Raw genomic sequence first — 16,224 nt, 5'->3', positions numbered from 1 at the left:
TAGGATAGCAGCCATTTTAACTTCCCTGAGAGCCAAAGCGCTTCAGAATGGTAAGAAGAAGTGAAATGTTTCCTTTTTACGGTGAGTACAGGGGATTTCTGCTTTTAAAAGCACCGTCAGCATTTTATATCAGAAATAAGTCGGTAATGAACTGCAGGTAAATAGTTTCAATGTGCATATAGCCAAAAACAAAAAAGATTTGGAGCGTGGGTGATTAACCGCAACCGTGGAATGTGAAAGTCAGTTATATATAATTCACTCGTTTTATTTTGAAACGAAAGAAAAAAACGCGTCAAATTTACAACTATTTATATATATTAACATCCTTTTTGCAAACAATATTTAAAAGTAGTATATACACAAGACCTGTGCTCCCTCACCCGTCCCTTGCTGTACCGGAAAAGAAGGTAGAGACACTACAAATTGTTAACCCCTTTGCTGCCAGAGGGAACGGCAATGCCTTGCTGCCTCCACCTTTGCTAGTTTCCTCGCATTTCCTGCCTCTGGCAGTAAGGTGGTTAAACCCCAATGTGCCACGGAGCACTGCAGCATAAGCCATATTTTGCACATTAAGGCACTGATGGGGTTAAATTAACCTTATCACTAGATAAATGCTGTCTGACATACTGTCTAACAGTAAGTGATACTCATGAATTTGAGCATCATACATTAAGAAATCAATCGGTTTACACTTGCATAGGATTTTATCCTTTGTGCTGAAGGCGTTGGGTTATTATGGTGCCATTTGACCTCAAACAGATAGTTTATGTAACCTTTAAAATCACAATGAAGCTTCAGCATATTATAAATCACAGATTGCACACAATCAGCATCACAGAAGTTACATTGGTTAATCTTATTTTCATATATGGCTGTCGCTTCCCTTCAAAAACTTGGTTCAGGAATATCTGAGATTGTCTGTCTGTGTCTATATATGCTTTTGTTTCCATCAAAAAATGCTCAGAACTTGAAGCTAATAGAAGGGTCCTTAAAAACATGTCGGGCAAGCGCAGGTTGGTTCATAAGCAGCTACTTGAGAGAACCAAACTGGGGAGAGGAAAGACTTGAATGTCCTTCTGGGCCTTTGCCTCTGTGACGTGCTCCAGCCTGTCTGCTGATTATCGGTCTTGGGACACGTGTCTGAGATGTGTAACCTGTGATTTGACTAAACATTATTAATAATATGACACTGCTGATTTAGCCCTACATTACTCTGTCCAATATGGAAGAAAAACCAAAAATTATAACAACTTCTGAAAAGATCTTGAAAAGCATACAAACGGGGTCAAATGTATTGGATTCCATTTCAAAGCAGAATTACAGCCCTGGTGGGTGATTGACAAGAGGCAGTGTCCATTGGCGGGCAGTAGGAGAGGACCAACTTCATTTGGTGTTCAGGTAACCTAGAATGTTCGAAGCAAGATGACCTCTGCAGTCTGGGCAGTGATGAGCCTTTACATTTCCTGCTTAGAATAGATCATAATCGCTACTTTCCATGAGATCTGATACGACACATTTTTCACTACTGTCTGTCTACTAACTCTCATTTCTCTCTGGTATCCTCTCTCTACTGACTCCTTCCATAACTTTCCCGTACTGTCTCTACTGCCACATTCCTTCCTCCGCCGTTTGTAACTCAGAGGGCCAGGTGCCTCTCAATAGAAAAGAGTCCAAGGTGAAGGGTTAAACGCCTTGTATGGCACATAAGAACGGTGGATACTCTTCTCTGCAGTTTCTTAGTCATAAATGCACATGCTGAAGTCATCAGCCAACGAGCATTACACTTGCATGCATCATCCCCCTCCCCATTCACCAAAAATGTATTTAAAAAAAACAATCAAACAGTCCTGGCTTGTCCATGTCCCCCCTACCCCTGCTGGTTGGAGACAGTTTAGGAGAGTGGGTGCAATGAGGGCTCCACCTTTCTTTCATTCAGCAGAACATTGTCAAACTGATAGGTCAGCTTCTTTTTTACTTTGCGGATTTCCCCGGTCTTGCCGTAGTTGCGCAAAGCCCGGGCCATCTTCTGGTAGGTCATTTTCTTGCGGTTGCCTTTCTGTTGGCCCCAGCGGTGGGCGAGCAGTTCCTTGTGCTTGGAGGAGAATTGGAAGGTCCCTCTCTCATGGTCCAACCACCAGATGCAGTCTCTCATGTCCCCATTCTGCAGGAGCTCCAGCAGGAATTTGTAGAGACGTACCTTCTTGCGTACACCTGTGACGAAGAGAGACAATGCCTTAGAAAGAAGTCGTTTCGTAAGCAAAAAGAAGAAAACACATTGAGAACTGGCTGCAAAATCCACTGCACATTTAAAAACTAGATATTTGGGTCTTAAACAAATGTGTATAAAGATTTCATTCTGTGTGCTGAAGTATCAAAAGCTTTAGGCCTCGTCCAGGGTGGCGCTGAGCGGACGGGCACACGCTGGCCACGATGAAACACATTGCGGCAATGTGTGTGGCCAGCGTGAGCAAGCGCCTGCGCCCGCTCGGCACTCAGCAAGTAAATTTGAATTTGCCGCTCGCAAGCGCGTCACGTGAGCGGTTCGCCCAATGAGGGCGAACCAGTTCCGTGACGTCATGGCCCCGCCCCCAGGCAAACGCTCGCCTAGCCGGCCACGAATCACCCAGCCGAGCAGGGCGCAGTGCACGAGCGCCAGCGCTCCCGTTCCCTGCCTGGCCGCAGCCTAAGATAAAAGAAAGCTTATAGAGTTTGGTGTGATGTAGAGAAAGAGGTCTGTCTGGGGGATGAGAAATTCCAAATGTTAAGCTGGACAAAAGGATTTGGGGGAGTGATCGTTCTGGGAGGCAAAGTATCTTGGACTGAAAACTACTTAATTGAAATAATGTACTATATGTTGAAATGTACCAATGTATGATGCCATCATTTATATATTTTGGATGCAATATGATTTTTGTAATGTATTTTACTGTATTTTATTGTTGCTATTATTTTTACTTTCATGTGGACATTGTATGTCAGCAATAACATGTTTGAACAACTTAATAAAAAGATCAAAGAGAAAAAAAAGCTTTAGAATCTAAATGATCTAGATATATATGTCACTTGGCTTTTTAATTGAGAGTTGAGCAGATTACAATCAAAAGACCTTGTTTAACTGCATGATGTATGGCTTTATGATACCAATATATAATACTTGCTGAACTTTTATATTGCCTATTAATTTCGCCTTGATTTATGTGACAGCCATATAATGATCACTTTTAACGCGTATATTATTTTTAGCTGCTTTGCGTGCACCAACATCTTGACATCAGCCAATCAGTTACCAAAGGAAGGTCGTATAGAAATAAACTGACATTTAGGCGCTATTCTCCCTGCTTGTTACTGACATTTCAGGACGGTGTCAACCAGTGACTTGGGCTTGGAAATAAGGTGCCTTTAACCTTGGCACCATCCCCTTTCGAGGCAAGATGGAGGAGAGTGAGGACAGAGTGATGTGACTGTGAGGAGGGGAGTGAGGACAGGGTGATGTGACTGTGAGGAGGAGAGTGAGGACAGAGTAATGTGACTGAGGAGGGGAGTGAGGACAGAGTGATGTGACTGAGGAGGAGAGTGAGGACAGAGTAATGTGACTGAGGAGGGGAGTGAGGACAGGGTGATGTGACTGTGAGGAGGGGAGTGAGGACAGGGTGATGTGACTGTGAGGAGGAGAGTGAGGACAGAGTAATGTGACTGAGGAGGGGAGTGAGGACAGAGTGATGTGACTGAGGAGGAGAGTGAGGACAGAGTAATGTGACTGAGGAGGGGAGTGAGGACAGGGTGATGTGACTGTGAGGAGGAGAGTGAGGACAGAGTAATGTGACTGAGGAGGGGAGTGAGGACAGGGTGATGTGACTGTGAGTAGGGAATTGAGAACAGAGTGATATGACTGTGAGGAGGGGAGTGAGGACAGGGTGATGTATCTGAGGAGGGGAGTGAGGACAGGGCATGTGACTAAGTATGAGCATTATTTTGGTCAAAAGAAGTATGCACTTGCTATTCAATAAGCTCTGAGTGATAATCACTTAAAAATGTTATCTCAAATTTTCTTCAGATCTCTTACTGTGGGGAATTGACCTGATAATCTTCCTATGTCAGTGGTTTTGCACATTTTAAGAAGTGCAGAACTAATGTAAAATATATTGTGTGTCTGCACACTATTCCATGTACAAAAAATACTATTTCATGTGCATTAAGATTCTGTCGAAGTAGTAAGGTGTGTGTGTGTATATAATTTATACGGTCATAGTATAACATGTAATAAGCTTTGATGTTTTTTTTTTTTAAATAGTGGGAAAATGTCCCTATTACCAACACTCAATCTCACGCACAACTGGAACAACCCTCAAAAAGACAGTCACTTAAAAGAACAATGCAAAAAATAACCACAACCTCTCCTCAATGTCCAAAAATTGCGCCATATGTCTAAAGTGACCCCTTGTCAAAAAATGTGTGATAAATATTTCCAGAGTGACACTGCCATAAATAGTTTGTGACTTATGTCCACTCAGGAGATATTTATCATTATGATGCATGCAAAAGAGAAATATATTGCCCTTCACATATACATATATCATTCTTATTGAACTAGGTGACAACATAGAAATGTATCACTACGACGTGATACATTTTGTTGAACGCAAACTGAAGTTAATAGACTTTATTCAATCTGCCGCCCAAGTGCATACACGTTCATTACTATTTAAGGGTCAGTAATTACCTGGGTCGTAACCGCTGCATTCCCCGGGAGAGAAGTTCTCATCAGACTCGCTGTCCGACACCTCCAGGGTTAGGCTGTCCACGTTGTGGTACTCCTCCTCCTCGGAAAGCGAAGGGCTCGGAAGGCTGCAGGGTGTCTGGTATGTAATGCACGGAGTAAACGGCTGGAGAAACACAGAGAACATGAGCATGAAAACTTTGCTGCTCAAATTTGGGCGAGCTTCACAGGGAACTGAGATATGGAAATGGGAAGGGAGTGTGGAGATAACACAGGAGCATCCACAGAATAGAACCTGGATTAACTCCTTCAGTGCTAGTGGTCCAGCAACACTTTGGCCTGCCTGTCCTTGACAGTAACCGTATAATTGTTAATTAGCAATGTGACATGGGTTTTGTGATGGAAACACCATGTCATTTTTGAAGTCTGTGCCATGATTGTAGATGCAATTTAGAGTGTAGACCTAGAAGACCCATCACAAATACCCAAGGACAAGTACAATGTCAAATGCAGGTGCGTATGCAGCCTTTGTAACCATGACTGTTGAAATAAAGCTGCAGAGATCCTATGATGCACGAATGTTTGCGGAGTTAGAAGCCAGCTTGAGAAAATGCACAAAATTAGTCATCATTAACTAACCAATAATTATATTAATTGCTTCAGTGTAAGATCCTAAAATCATCTAGGTTCAAAACTTTAGGACAAAGTTCTTAAAACCATGTTTTTTTAATGCAAATCTCTCAATCCCTTATCCCTGAATAAGTCCTGATCACCCATTTGAAGTAAGTTTGACTAATTCAGATCCTGTCCCATTCACTTTTACCAGTAGTGGTTTTACAGACTTCAGTGGATTCTCATTCTGAAGTCAGAAAAAAGTCATATTTTTTACTATAGAAACCAAGAATCACCCCCTTTTCGGTCCTTATCTGTCTTGAAGTATCCGTAGCAAGGAGAGGATTTGATTTTGATACTTTAATTATGAGGGCAGTTGACATCCAATGTTTAAGAAGCAGCCATCCATAAGGGAAGCCAGAAGAGGTCGCCACTGAGTAAGTGACTAATTACATGCTAAGGACAGGTACACGTGTATAATGTGAAGGACATGTACACGTGTATAATGTGAAGGCCATGTACACGTGTATAATGTGAATGACATGTACACATATATAATGTGAAGGACGTGTATAATGTGAAGGCCATGTACACGTGTATAATGTGAAGGCCATGTACACGTGTATAATGTGAAGGACATGCACACGTGTATAATGTGAAGGACATGTACACGTGTATAATGTGAAGGACATGTACACGTGTATAATGTGAAGGACATGTACACGTGTATAATGTGAAGGACATGTACTCCGCCACATCTTAGTTACCCGCTTACATTAGACAAACCTGCAAATGTATTAATATTTATCCCTTGATGCTTTGTTCTACCAAAGTAGCAGAACTCGCTCAAAACCATTTGCATACAATGACTGGGAGCCACAGGGATAACAAGGTACACGGTGCACATTACGTTGGTGGTTGCTTTTATATCGTGCTCGGATGTTATGCTGTACATCATTCGTGCAAAATGAAACCTCTCAATACATATTGTAATAAAACAGGGCTTACACTGAATGTCTCTTTCCCACCAACCAACCAAGTTTCCTAATCATTCTGGGGCTGGCAGAGGTGAAAATGCCATTAAAAAAAGAACTTTAATGTTTATTTACAGGATATCCCAACCCTTTGACCCTGGGAAATGGCTTTTTAGACATCATTCGACAGTCATACAATGAGAATAAGAGATATGTTTCCATAATATTACTATGTACCAACTCACATTGTTTCTGAAGAGGTTGTTGTTTTGTCCTTGGATGCATCATTATTTATTTTACTTAGTGATTTAATAATAATAATAATAACTTACACAGCCCTGTATGTAGAAATGTACAATTCTAGTGACTCTGCTTGAGAGGGCTTACAGTCTTCTTGTTTGGTGCATGAAGAGTATAGAGATGCTGACCTGGCTCCTAGAGCCCTCTTGGGGTTGCACAACATCCTGATTGAGTTTCAGGATGGGTTACATGGATGAGGTTTAGTTTGCTGTGCTCTCACCTCAGTGCTGTACATATCTTCAGGCAGTGGGCATTGTGTTGAGCAGGGAGCTGTGCCATCCAGGCTCTGGATATTGTCTGGGCAGTAGTGGGAATAGGTGCCCTGCAGGTAGGACACTTGCACGTTCTGGAGTGGTGTTAGCTGTCCATTCTCGTACATATCATAAGTCAGTTCCTGTGGCGCCATCCAATTCCATAAGAGATCTGAAAAAGACATTAACTTTAGCCTATTGTACTGCATAGCAGGTGAAACATCGTCAATGCATTGAGCCAAAGGCATAGCATAATATAACAGAAGTAAGCTGTTTGCAAGACAAAAAAAATGAGTTGCAGGAGGCTGGATTGATCCTATGTGGTTGCACATTTAAATTCTAACAGATGCATAATGAACCAAAGCTGACTCATCATAGCCTGCTGGTTTCCTGGTGAGTTTTCCTCTTGTTTTCCCACAGAACTTGAAAAACGGGGGAAATGTTGCAAAAGTTTTTAAAACCAAGTGAAAAAATAAAAATAAAGATGCCTAGTTCTCACGAAAATTTAGCAAAAATCTGCAAGCTTTGCAAACACAGTTTGATAACCGTCAAAAGTAAAAGTGCAAGTTCATTGGGCCCTTTCTGCCACTTCTGCAAATGGGGCAACATTTTGGCGAAATTGATCAAATTCAGAATTTTAACACAAGTGGCAAAATCGGCAAAATTCGGAGCGACGGGAGTTTGAGAGCATTTTTGTAAGAAAATGTGAAAAAAGTTCATAATAATAGCATGTTCTTGTATAGCGCTGCTGGTTTTACGTAGCGCTTTACAGAGACATTTTGCAGGCGCAGGTCCCTGCCACCTGGAGCTTACAATCTATTTATTGGTGCCTGAGGCACAGGGAGATAAAGTGACTTGCCCAAGGTCACAAGGAGCCGACACTGGTCCCCTTCTTCAAACTTTGTGCCAGTCAGTGTCTTTACTCACTGAGACGCTCCTCCTCCCAGTTGGGAAGTAAATTTGAAGACATTTGGACCTCTTTAAACGTATCGTAACCCCTCCACTGCAACATGTGGCCAGCCCTTCCGGCAGCCGTAAAAGGGGTGAACCTTGGGATATTAGAAAAGCTAGAGGATCGGACAATACCACCACAGAGATGGGTTTTCTAAGCAAAAGGCAGGAGAGATAGTGAGGGCTGTAGGTCAGACGAGAGGTGGCAGGACAGTGGCACCTTTGTTACAAAACAACCACCCGACAGCTGGCTCCCGTTTTCCATAAAACAAACTTGCAAATTTCCTAGAGGACGATTTGCATGATCCTGGCAGAAATAACCAGCGCTGCTTTTTAACGGCTTGTGTTTGTTTCTGCCCCAGTCTCTACTGCCCTGAGCATAGGTGGGGGGTATCTTCAACTGGGGGCAGAAAACAAGTATAAGGACTAGGGGGCCATTCACCAAAACGGGGAAGGCCAATATAGTCCAGTTTGTAGGGATTCCTTTTGTCCAAAGACAGACAGGGAAGAGATGATCCGATGCTTGGGGAACACAGAGCAGTATTAGCTGATCACGGTGCCAGGGATCAATCCTACATCGTGTGTACCAGTTCAAAAATCATTTTAAATAAAAGTTTTATTCCCTCTTGCTCTCATTTGTGAATAATAGTGACTAACTAGTAATTAAGTCATGAGTTATGTGAGTAATAGTTGCTTTTGCTAATAGTCACATTTTTCAGGGAGACGCTTTTCCCCACTACTGTATTATGTTCTTAGGTTTTCTTTCTTCCTTTATGATTCACTTTCTTTTTCTCCCCTGTTGTTATCTCATTGCCGTGTACTTGTTTTTACAAAGGCCTTGTTGATGAGTTGTAGTTCGGGGCTCAATCGAAGAGCAACTGATTGAGCCACTGATTGAGCCACCTTTGCTGAAGCAGGGATATCCTGAAACCCTGACCTGTTGGTCGGGGGGAGGGGGGCTGGAGGACTGGAGTTGAGAACCCCTGAGGTAATTTGCATATATTTGTGACATTAGACTCCGGCATGGGGTGAGTGAGGGGACATCCCACATCTTCTAAAGCAGGGTGCGCAAACTGGGGGGCGCGAGATTTTATGGGGGGGTGGGGCATGGCGCTTACAGAGGCCCCCCGTCTTCCCGAAGGCATTAAATGAAATGCCGGGGGAGCGGGTAACGCCTCCGTAAGGTCACTTACCTTGGCTCACACGGGCCTCTGGTGACGCGTCGCCATGGCCCGTGGCATCAAATGACGTGGTCGAGTCACGTGATGCCGCGTTGGCAACGTGCCGTCTTGTGAAGTTGTGACATCAGAACGCCAGATCCAAGGTAAGGAGGGGGGGAGCGGGGGGGAGGGGGGAAAGCTGGCAGGGGGCGCAGGGGAGAAAGATTGCGCGCCCCGGCTCGAACGTCAGCTCTGATTGGCTTTCTGCAAAATCCCTCTGTGTTTCCATGTACTCCTGCTGTCTCTGCACAGCTCCCACAGTAACACTTACATTACAAGCTCTTCACAACAGAAATTCCTATTTTATTTTTCTGACGCCTGTGTATTGTTTCTTTGTATCACCGATCATTATTGTGTGTCATTTTGTGCTACATCACATAACAATTATAACAGCTCTCTGCCGCAGAATGTGGATGCAATCCTGGGGTAACTACTTTCCTTCACTTCAAGTCATAGCTTCATTTTTTTATTGGATAAAATGTCTTTAAAAATATCCTCCTCCATTCTTCCTTTGCAGCGTGTGTACACAGAAATGTGTATTTTTGTTTAAAGCACAGGACTACAGTACTAATTGTTGTGACTTTAGCAAATGCAGCGATTACTTATTTACGTGGGACTTTGGCCATTATTCAGTATGCGGAGAAGCAGGTTAATGCACAGTTTATGATGAATTCATTTACATTCATTTGCATGGAAGTCAGTGCATCGCCAACCATGCGTTATCCTGCTCTCTCTCCATATTGATCTTTGACTTTATAAATGCAGCCACCAGGTGCGCACACTGCAGCTTTAAGGCCTCAGTTTGCAGCTATGAGCTGCTTAGTTTTGATGTGGGCTCTGCATAGTGCTGCCAGGTATCCGGTATTGAGCCGGACATTCCTGTATTTGGACACTGTCCAGATAAAAATTAGATGTAATACTGGACATGTATGTGTATACCGGTATTACCTCTCTGGATATAGTGACCCGACCGGCTTGGGGGTCCGCGGGATTTCCCCAAGAAGGGAGAGAGCAGGGCTGTTGCTCCATCCTGATAGGCTGCTGCTGGGTAATGCAGCCAATCAGGAGGAGGTATCAAGAGCCTGAGGGTGGGGCCAAGGAGAGGAGGAAACAGCATGGAGCGGAGAGAGGTGTGCGTGTCGAGCGTGTCGCACCTTTCACCATTGTGTCCAGTATTTTTGGAGAAACCGCCTGGCAACCCTAGCTCAGCATGACAATAAAAAAGCTCAGCTGATCCCCTACAGCCTCGCCCTCCCATAATCACCCTGCGTTGTTGCACTGTTGTTCTTATTAACTCTTTTTCTCCCAGGGGGGCTTCTCAATCAGGGGTCGGGGCTAAAAGTTGTCTGTCTGTTCTCATATTCCGTGTCCATGCATGTGCGTCTTTGCATTTGTGTATCTATTGTGAACACATGTTTGTATTAGGGGCGCGTGATACCTGAGAGCTACTTAAGAAAAGGCAGCATCAAATAGGCAGGGAGACTGGCAGACGTTAGAAAGTGGCAGAGAGGACAGAAGAGGCAAGGCGGCTGGGGCTGAGTGAAAGGGTCACTGACTCACAGTCATGATGGGATGACAAGGCTGGTGTAAGATACAAGATGATAGATGGAAAACACCACGTGATCTCCAAATGCTCCACTGACCTTTTCCACCCAGTGTGTGGCGGAGGGGCATAAGCCCTCATACACTGGTATGCACAGACATATAGGTATAATATACAATAATATACAAAGTTAAATCCATGAAAGGGCTCCAGGTTTTTGGGGCAGAATAAACCAGGCTGTGCTTTTTTTTTTTTTTTTTATACACGCCTCAAAACTGTTTGGGGAATATAGTACATTTCAACAGAAAGTTGATCTTAATGGACATACATTAAATGAATTTAGTATAGCTGCAGAGTATTGTGTACTAGGCTAGCCAACCCTGTATAATTCCCACATTCAAAATAACCAACTGGACGCAATGGATTGAAGCAACCAGAAAAGGAGCTATTGCATTTTGCAGAATAATGCAGAAATTGTTCGAGAGCTGCAAAAAATAGCGGGTGCACGTAGTGTAAGTCCTGCAGGACACACTCGTGGGTTTGTGCTAAGGGGCTTTGAACATTTCTTATTACCGTGGAACTACAGCTCAACCCCCTTATACCGCTGTGCTTGGGGTCCAAAGAATCACACCGCGTTATAAGCGGATCGCATTAGAAATAATGTACAATTGTATGCATTGTACAATAAAGTATTTAAGATACCAATAATCGTGTTGTAAAGTATTCATCAATACAAAAATTGGGAGCCACGCTTGCATCGCGTTATAAGCGAATTCACGTTGTAACGGATCGCGTTATAACGGGGTTGAGCTGTACTTTGCAACCAGATGTTAATCATCAGTGGACCCCAATTCTTCTACCCACCTCTCTTACCGCCAGGTGTCTGCGTCCTGCATCAAAATGCCGGGGTGCGACTGTTTTGCCATATTTTTCTGCAGAACTTCCGACACGTGTGTGCAGGTGTTTTTTATATATTTTTTATTTACTTAATGTAAAAAATAAATATGATAACATTTGTGTTGGGAACGGTTTTACGCGGAATTCACATTACTTTCGTTTAAGGGTTAGAGGAGAAGCGACAAGAATGCATTTGAGAAGAGAGTGACAATGACAAAATAGCATGTGATCAAAGCTCCTGTGTTACAAGGCATGACAAGGACGGGCGCTTTCCAGGTTAGACAACATCAACATTTCCATAATAGCAGAATTCAGAAACTGACATGTATGAGAGAGAGGTAGAGAGAGAGGTAGAGGTAGAGAGAGAGAAGAGAGAGAGAGAGGAGAGAGAGAGAAGAAAGAGAGAGAGTTTTACCTGTGTGAGTTTCAGACTCATTAATCTGTGAGAAGCTGGTGGGGTGTTTGGGGAATGAGTCCAGATCATGGAGCATTGCATCGGGATACTGAAGGAGAGAGCATCTGGTCAGTATTGTGCATATAGATGATTAGGAAAGCAGAAAAACAATCCCTTTGTTACCCTCACTATACTGTAATGTTTTATGGTGATAGTCCATAGCAAAACATCACTTTAAGGATTGGAATACCACATGATGGCCAATAACTGCGATGCACTATCTTCAGGCAAAACATTCAGACTTTCTTGCAATGGTAGAATCATCACAACAGGTACATGTGCTTGGAAAATACTCCTTAAATACTAATTCATTCCATCTCTTTGGGACCATAACAGGGTGCATTGGGGAATAGAAGACAAACACATTGATGTATCCAGTCAAATATTTGAGTGATTATCTGTGTCACATCATAGGAGTATGGTTGCTGGGTGATACACTGAAGCTAGGAAACCAGAGGTTAAGGGTGGGGAGGAATGGATGGAGGTGACAGTATCTTACAGATATGTTTCCTGTAAATTGCTGTCGCCAACAACTTAAAGCCCATGCAAAGATGGCTATCAAGCTAAGCTGCCTCAGCTGGGTTTAAGAAGAGAGAAAGGGGGAGGGAGTGATAACAAGAAAAGAGGAGAGAGAATGAAGCAAATGAGAGAGAAGTGTGGAAGAAATAGAGGGGTAAAGAGGGAGAGAAGTTATAAGTTAAGAATGAGAATTGGGTATCCAATAATGAATAAAGAAAGAGAAAAGGCAGAAATGCAAAGATGATGAAAGAGTGGGAGTGGGGGTGGGAGTGGGAGCCGGCACGGCGACAATGTAAATAAAGAGACATTTCAACAAAACGGTAAAAAGAAAGAGAGAGGGAAACAGCATCATATCAAGAGAAAAATATTTGTATGTTTGTCATTCTATGTCTTATAAACAAAAAGAGGACAATATACCGGATAAAATACAAACAAGTTGAGGAAAACTTACCGAGCAGTTAAAAGAATTGTCAAATCTATGGGAAGACAGAAATAAAACAGATGTGAGACAGTGTGTGGGGTTCATTCACTAAGCAAGATGCAATGTTCTGGTGTTTGTCACTTCAGAATAGCCTCACTTTGCACCCTGACGTGGAGATGGACAACCCAATAACATATTCTGAAAGGTCTTGGACTAAGCAGACATTGAAAGATAACTGCTCTGTAACCTATCTCATTGAGACTGGTGGGTCAATACGTCCAGGCCTCTGTGCTAACTCCGTAAGCTAAATAACAGGTCTGGACGCTCAGCTCCGTCCCTATCCCAGCATTGCTGCAAAGGGACAGAAGGTTGTACAGTTTGTCCTGCAGTATGATTATATTTTGGGGGGAAATACACATTTAGATCACACTCAACACATTTGCGTTCCCACAGATTGAGACCCAGTGAATACTCCGAGTCGGATTCTACTTCTAGTTTCTCTGAACAAACCTACCATTTTCAGCCCCAGTCAGCATCTTACGCCCAATATGACGGACTCCGCTGCCAGTGACGGCTCTACACTCCAAGTACTGCACTGCACTTGTCTCTATCGATGGTAACTTCCATCATGCATTACAATAAGACCGCTCTATCGGCAAAGCCCAATGCGTGCGTCATTCAACCCTCCTCCCCACTTGGTGGTGGTGGGGCGGAAAGTTCTAGCCGCCCACAGAAGGCCCCCACAGTCTACCTCGCTCACTCTCCCAAGGGACAACGTTTGCAGAAGAGGGAAAGGATGATAAGACAGAGGAGGAAGAGAATAACACATTGAATCTCACCACAATATATTAAACCACGTTAGCCCCAAGAGACACATGATATATAACTGCCGGCCTTTATATTTCTGTGAGATACTCAATGTCAGTTAGAGGATTGTAAATTCCTCGCCCCCACTGCACGGCAAAGCCTCATTTGTTGGCATCCTACACTGTATACATTGTAATAATAAGATAAAGTCGCAATGAATATTGATTGAACACCAATTTAGCACCCGCATAGCCCTGCAGCAGGGATTATCCAGAGTCAACCTAACTCTGAAAGTGCAGCAGGACCAATAAATAGCTCTTTAGAAATACATTATTTACTTCACGTGTCTCCCTACTTTCATACGTCTCTGCAAAGTAGCCTGAACAGGCCCCAAAACAGACCCTCAAAATAAAAACAGAAAACTGGTCTCCAGCATCCTCATGGTCACTGAATTATTCCAAACACCAATACACAGTCAATACCCGGACTCAACATACTGTACAGATGCTTCCATAGCAGGTGCGTGAAGTTTCCTCTCTTCTCTCACACAATGAGCAGCACAGTGTCTGTCTGTATGTCTGTCTGTCAGTCGACATTAACCCCTTTCATGCCAGAGTGACCAGCAACGCAATGATTTTGGTAGAAAGGAGGATATAAAAAAAAAAAAAAAAACAACAAAAAAAACCTGGTTCTAATCTTATCATTTCTGCTCTCTCACACACAATATTTTATCCTCTGGAAGGAGTGAGAAGCGACAAAGACTAAAACAGATCAATAAAGACAAAATAAATGTTAACAATACTGTCATTCCTATGTCGCTTCTAGTTGTCATACACACGACACACACACAATGCGACAAGTGAAGAAACGGCAACTTCTGACAGAAGTGCAGATTTCTAGACTAACTATATACGATATGTATTAAACACTCGGTTATTGCGCAGAACATTATAGAACTAGTTCTCACCCGGCGACTAACGTAGCGATATTCTTTGTGCCCAATACACATATGTGCTATTGTGTGTAGACACATTGTTTTGATGTACAGACTGAATTACTCGTGTGCTGTGATCAGTCCCTTGTGTCGCTAGTTAAAATTGGTACCGCACAAAGTGCAACACATGCAGAAAACGCAACTTCTCTTAGATTATAAAATGCCCCTATTTCGGATCTCTGTACCTCTTAAGTTGCTGTGACAATGCCACGTTATCTCTGTGCCACTGCGCCCAGTGCACTGTGCCACTGAATCTATATACACAATAATATGCAGTACTCCCAATTTGGACACGAAAATAATATGGTGGTTTCTGCTCATCGCAATACAAAGTGTAGACCTAAAAAGTGGGCAGCGACTGCGCGCGCGTCTCTAACATTTCTGATTCAGTGTGTAGGGCAGACAGAAGAAAAATCCCATCACTTACTGTAGCGAGTCCAAGGTGAGCATCTCTGGGCAGGATAAGGGAGGCACCTCAGTGGTGATAGTGACATGCACTGTGCAGTGTCTAGGTGCAGCTGAACACCTCTCTGTACTTTGTGCTGGTCCCTTGGCATTTAACTCCTCTCATTCAAGCCACTTTAAGCTTTTGCAAAAGGGGAGGGATCCATGAGCTCATTTCAAAATTTCCCTTTGCAGTTGCAGCTCGATAGGGAGGAGCAGAGCGATTTCACAATACAACATGCTGCCCGATGCCAAAGCGACCTACAAAGCAGTCGAAACGTCATGTATTTAGTTATTTGTTTTTCTACCCGTAGTACGGGCAGTTCAAAAGTCAGAGAACCTCATAAGGCAGGGGTGCTCAACTCCAGTCCACCGACAGGTCAGGTTTTCAGGATGTCCCTGCTTCAGCACTGGTGGCTCAGTCGAAAACCGGACCTGTTGGGGGGTCTTGAGGACTGGAGTTGAGCACCCCCGTCTTAACCAATAAGTTGAGTCTAAAAAAAGAATAGTATCATAAAATGTACTTTTGTTTTTAAACAGCATTTTATATTTCTGGGGGAAACTTTCCCACCCGTTAAGATATACATGATATCATACAGTGATAACGAGCAAACCTGCCTATGTTTCAGAGCTGTTTTCATTCAGAATCGGGGGTAAATATGTTGAAGATGTCTAAACTTGTTTAGGGAGACATCAGCTTACAATCAGGGTGCCTCTTCCATACACGGGGAGAGTTGGTCAGTATGGTAGTGAGTATCTTCCATACACGGGGAGAGTTGGCCAGTATGGTAGTGAGTATCTTCCATACACGGGGAGAGTTGGCCAGTATGGTAGTGAGTATCTTCCATACACGGGGAGAGTTGGCCAGTATGGTAGTGAGTATCTTCCATACACGGGGAGAGTTGGTCAGTATGGTAGTGAGTATCTTCCATACACGGGGAGAGTTGGCCAGTATGGTAGTGAGTATCTTCCATACACGGGGAGAGTTGGCCAGTATGGTAGTGAGTATCTTCCATACACGGGGAGAGTTGGTCAGTATGGTAGTGAGTATCTTCCATACACGGGGAGAGTTGGCCAGTATGGTAGTGAGTATCTTCCATACACGGGGAGAGTTGGTCAG

At 43.4% G+C, this 16,224-nt stretch overlaps 1 protein-coding gene across 1 annotated transcript; it reads right to left on the bottom strand.

The window, feature by feature from the left end:
* Nucleotides 1-292: 292 nt before the first annotated feature.
* On the bottom strand, nt 293-15,220 carry SPIB (Spi-B transcription factor). Its single transcript, XM_075605681.1, has 6 exons — nt 15,088-15,220; nt 12,890-12,914; nt 11,881-11,968; nt 6,824-7,026; nt 4,721-4,883; nt 293-2,211 (listed from the first exon to the last, which is right to left on the bottom strand). The coding sequence occupies exons 1-6, from the start codon at nt 15,108-15,110 to the stop codon at nt 1,892-1,894; spliced, it is 822 nt and encodes a 273-aa protein (XP_075461796.1). The 5' UTR covers nt 15,111-15,220; the 3' UTR covers nt 293-1,891.
* Nucleotides 15,221-16,224: the final 1,004 nt, after the last annotated feature.

This window comes from Ascaphus truei, chromosome 6 (genome assembly GCF_040206685.1).
Source record: "Ascaphus truei isolate aAscTru1 chromosome 6, aAscTru1.hap1, whole genome shotgun sequence".
Lineage (NCBI taxonomy): Eukaryota > Metazoa > Chordata > Amphibia > Anura > Ascaphidae > Ascaphus > Ascaphus truei.
The sequence above is the reverse complement of the archived record's forward strand: the minus strand, read 5'-3'. Positions and strand labels throughout refer to the sequence as shown.

Bases quoted from the DNA above. Each gene is read 5' to 3' on its own strand.
- SPIB (XM_075605681.1), bottom strand. From the start codon at position 15,110: ATGCTCACCTTGGACTCGCTACA. The intron at 12,915-15,087 runs GTAAGTGATGGG...GTCTTCCCATAG, and splicing joins CTCACCTTGGACTCGCTACA to ATTTGACAATTCTTTTAACT. The intron at 11,969-12,889 runs GTAAGTTTTCCT...TCTCTCCTTCAG, and splicing joins ACAATTCTTTTAACTGCTCG to TATCCCGATGCAATGCTCCA.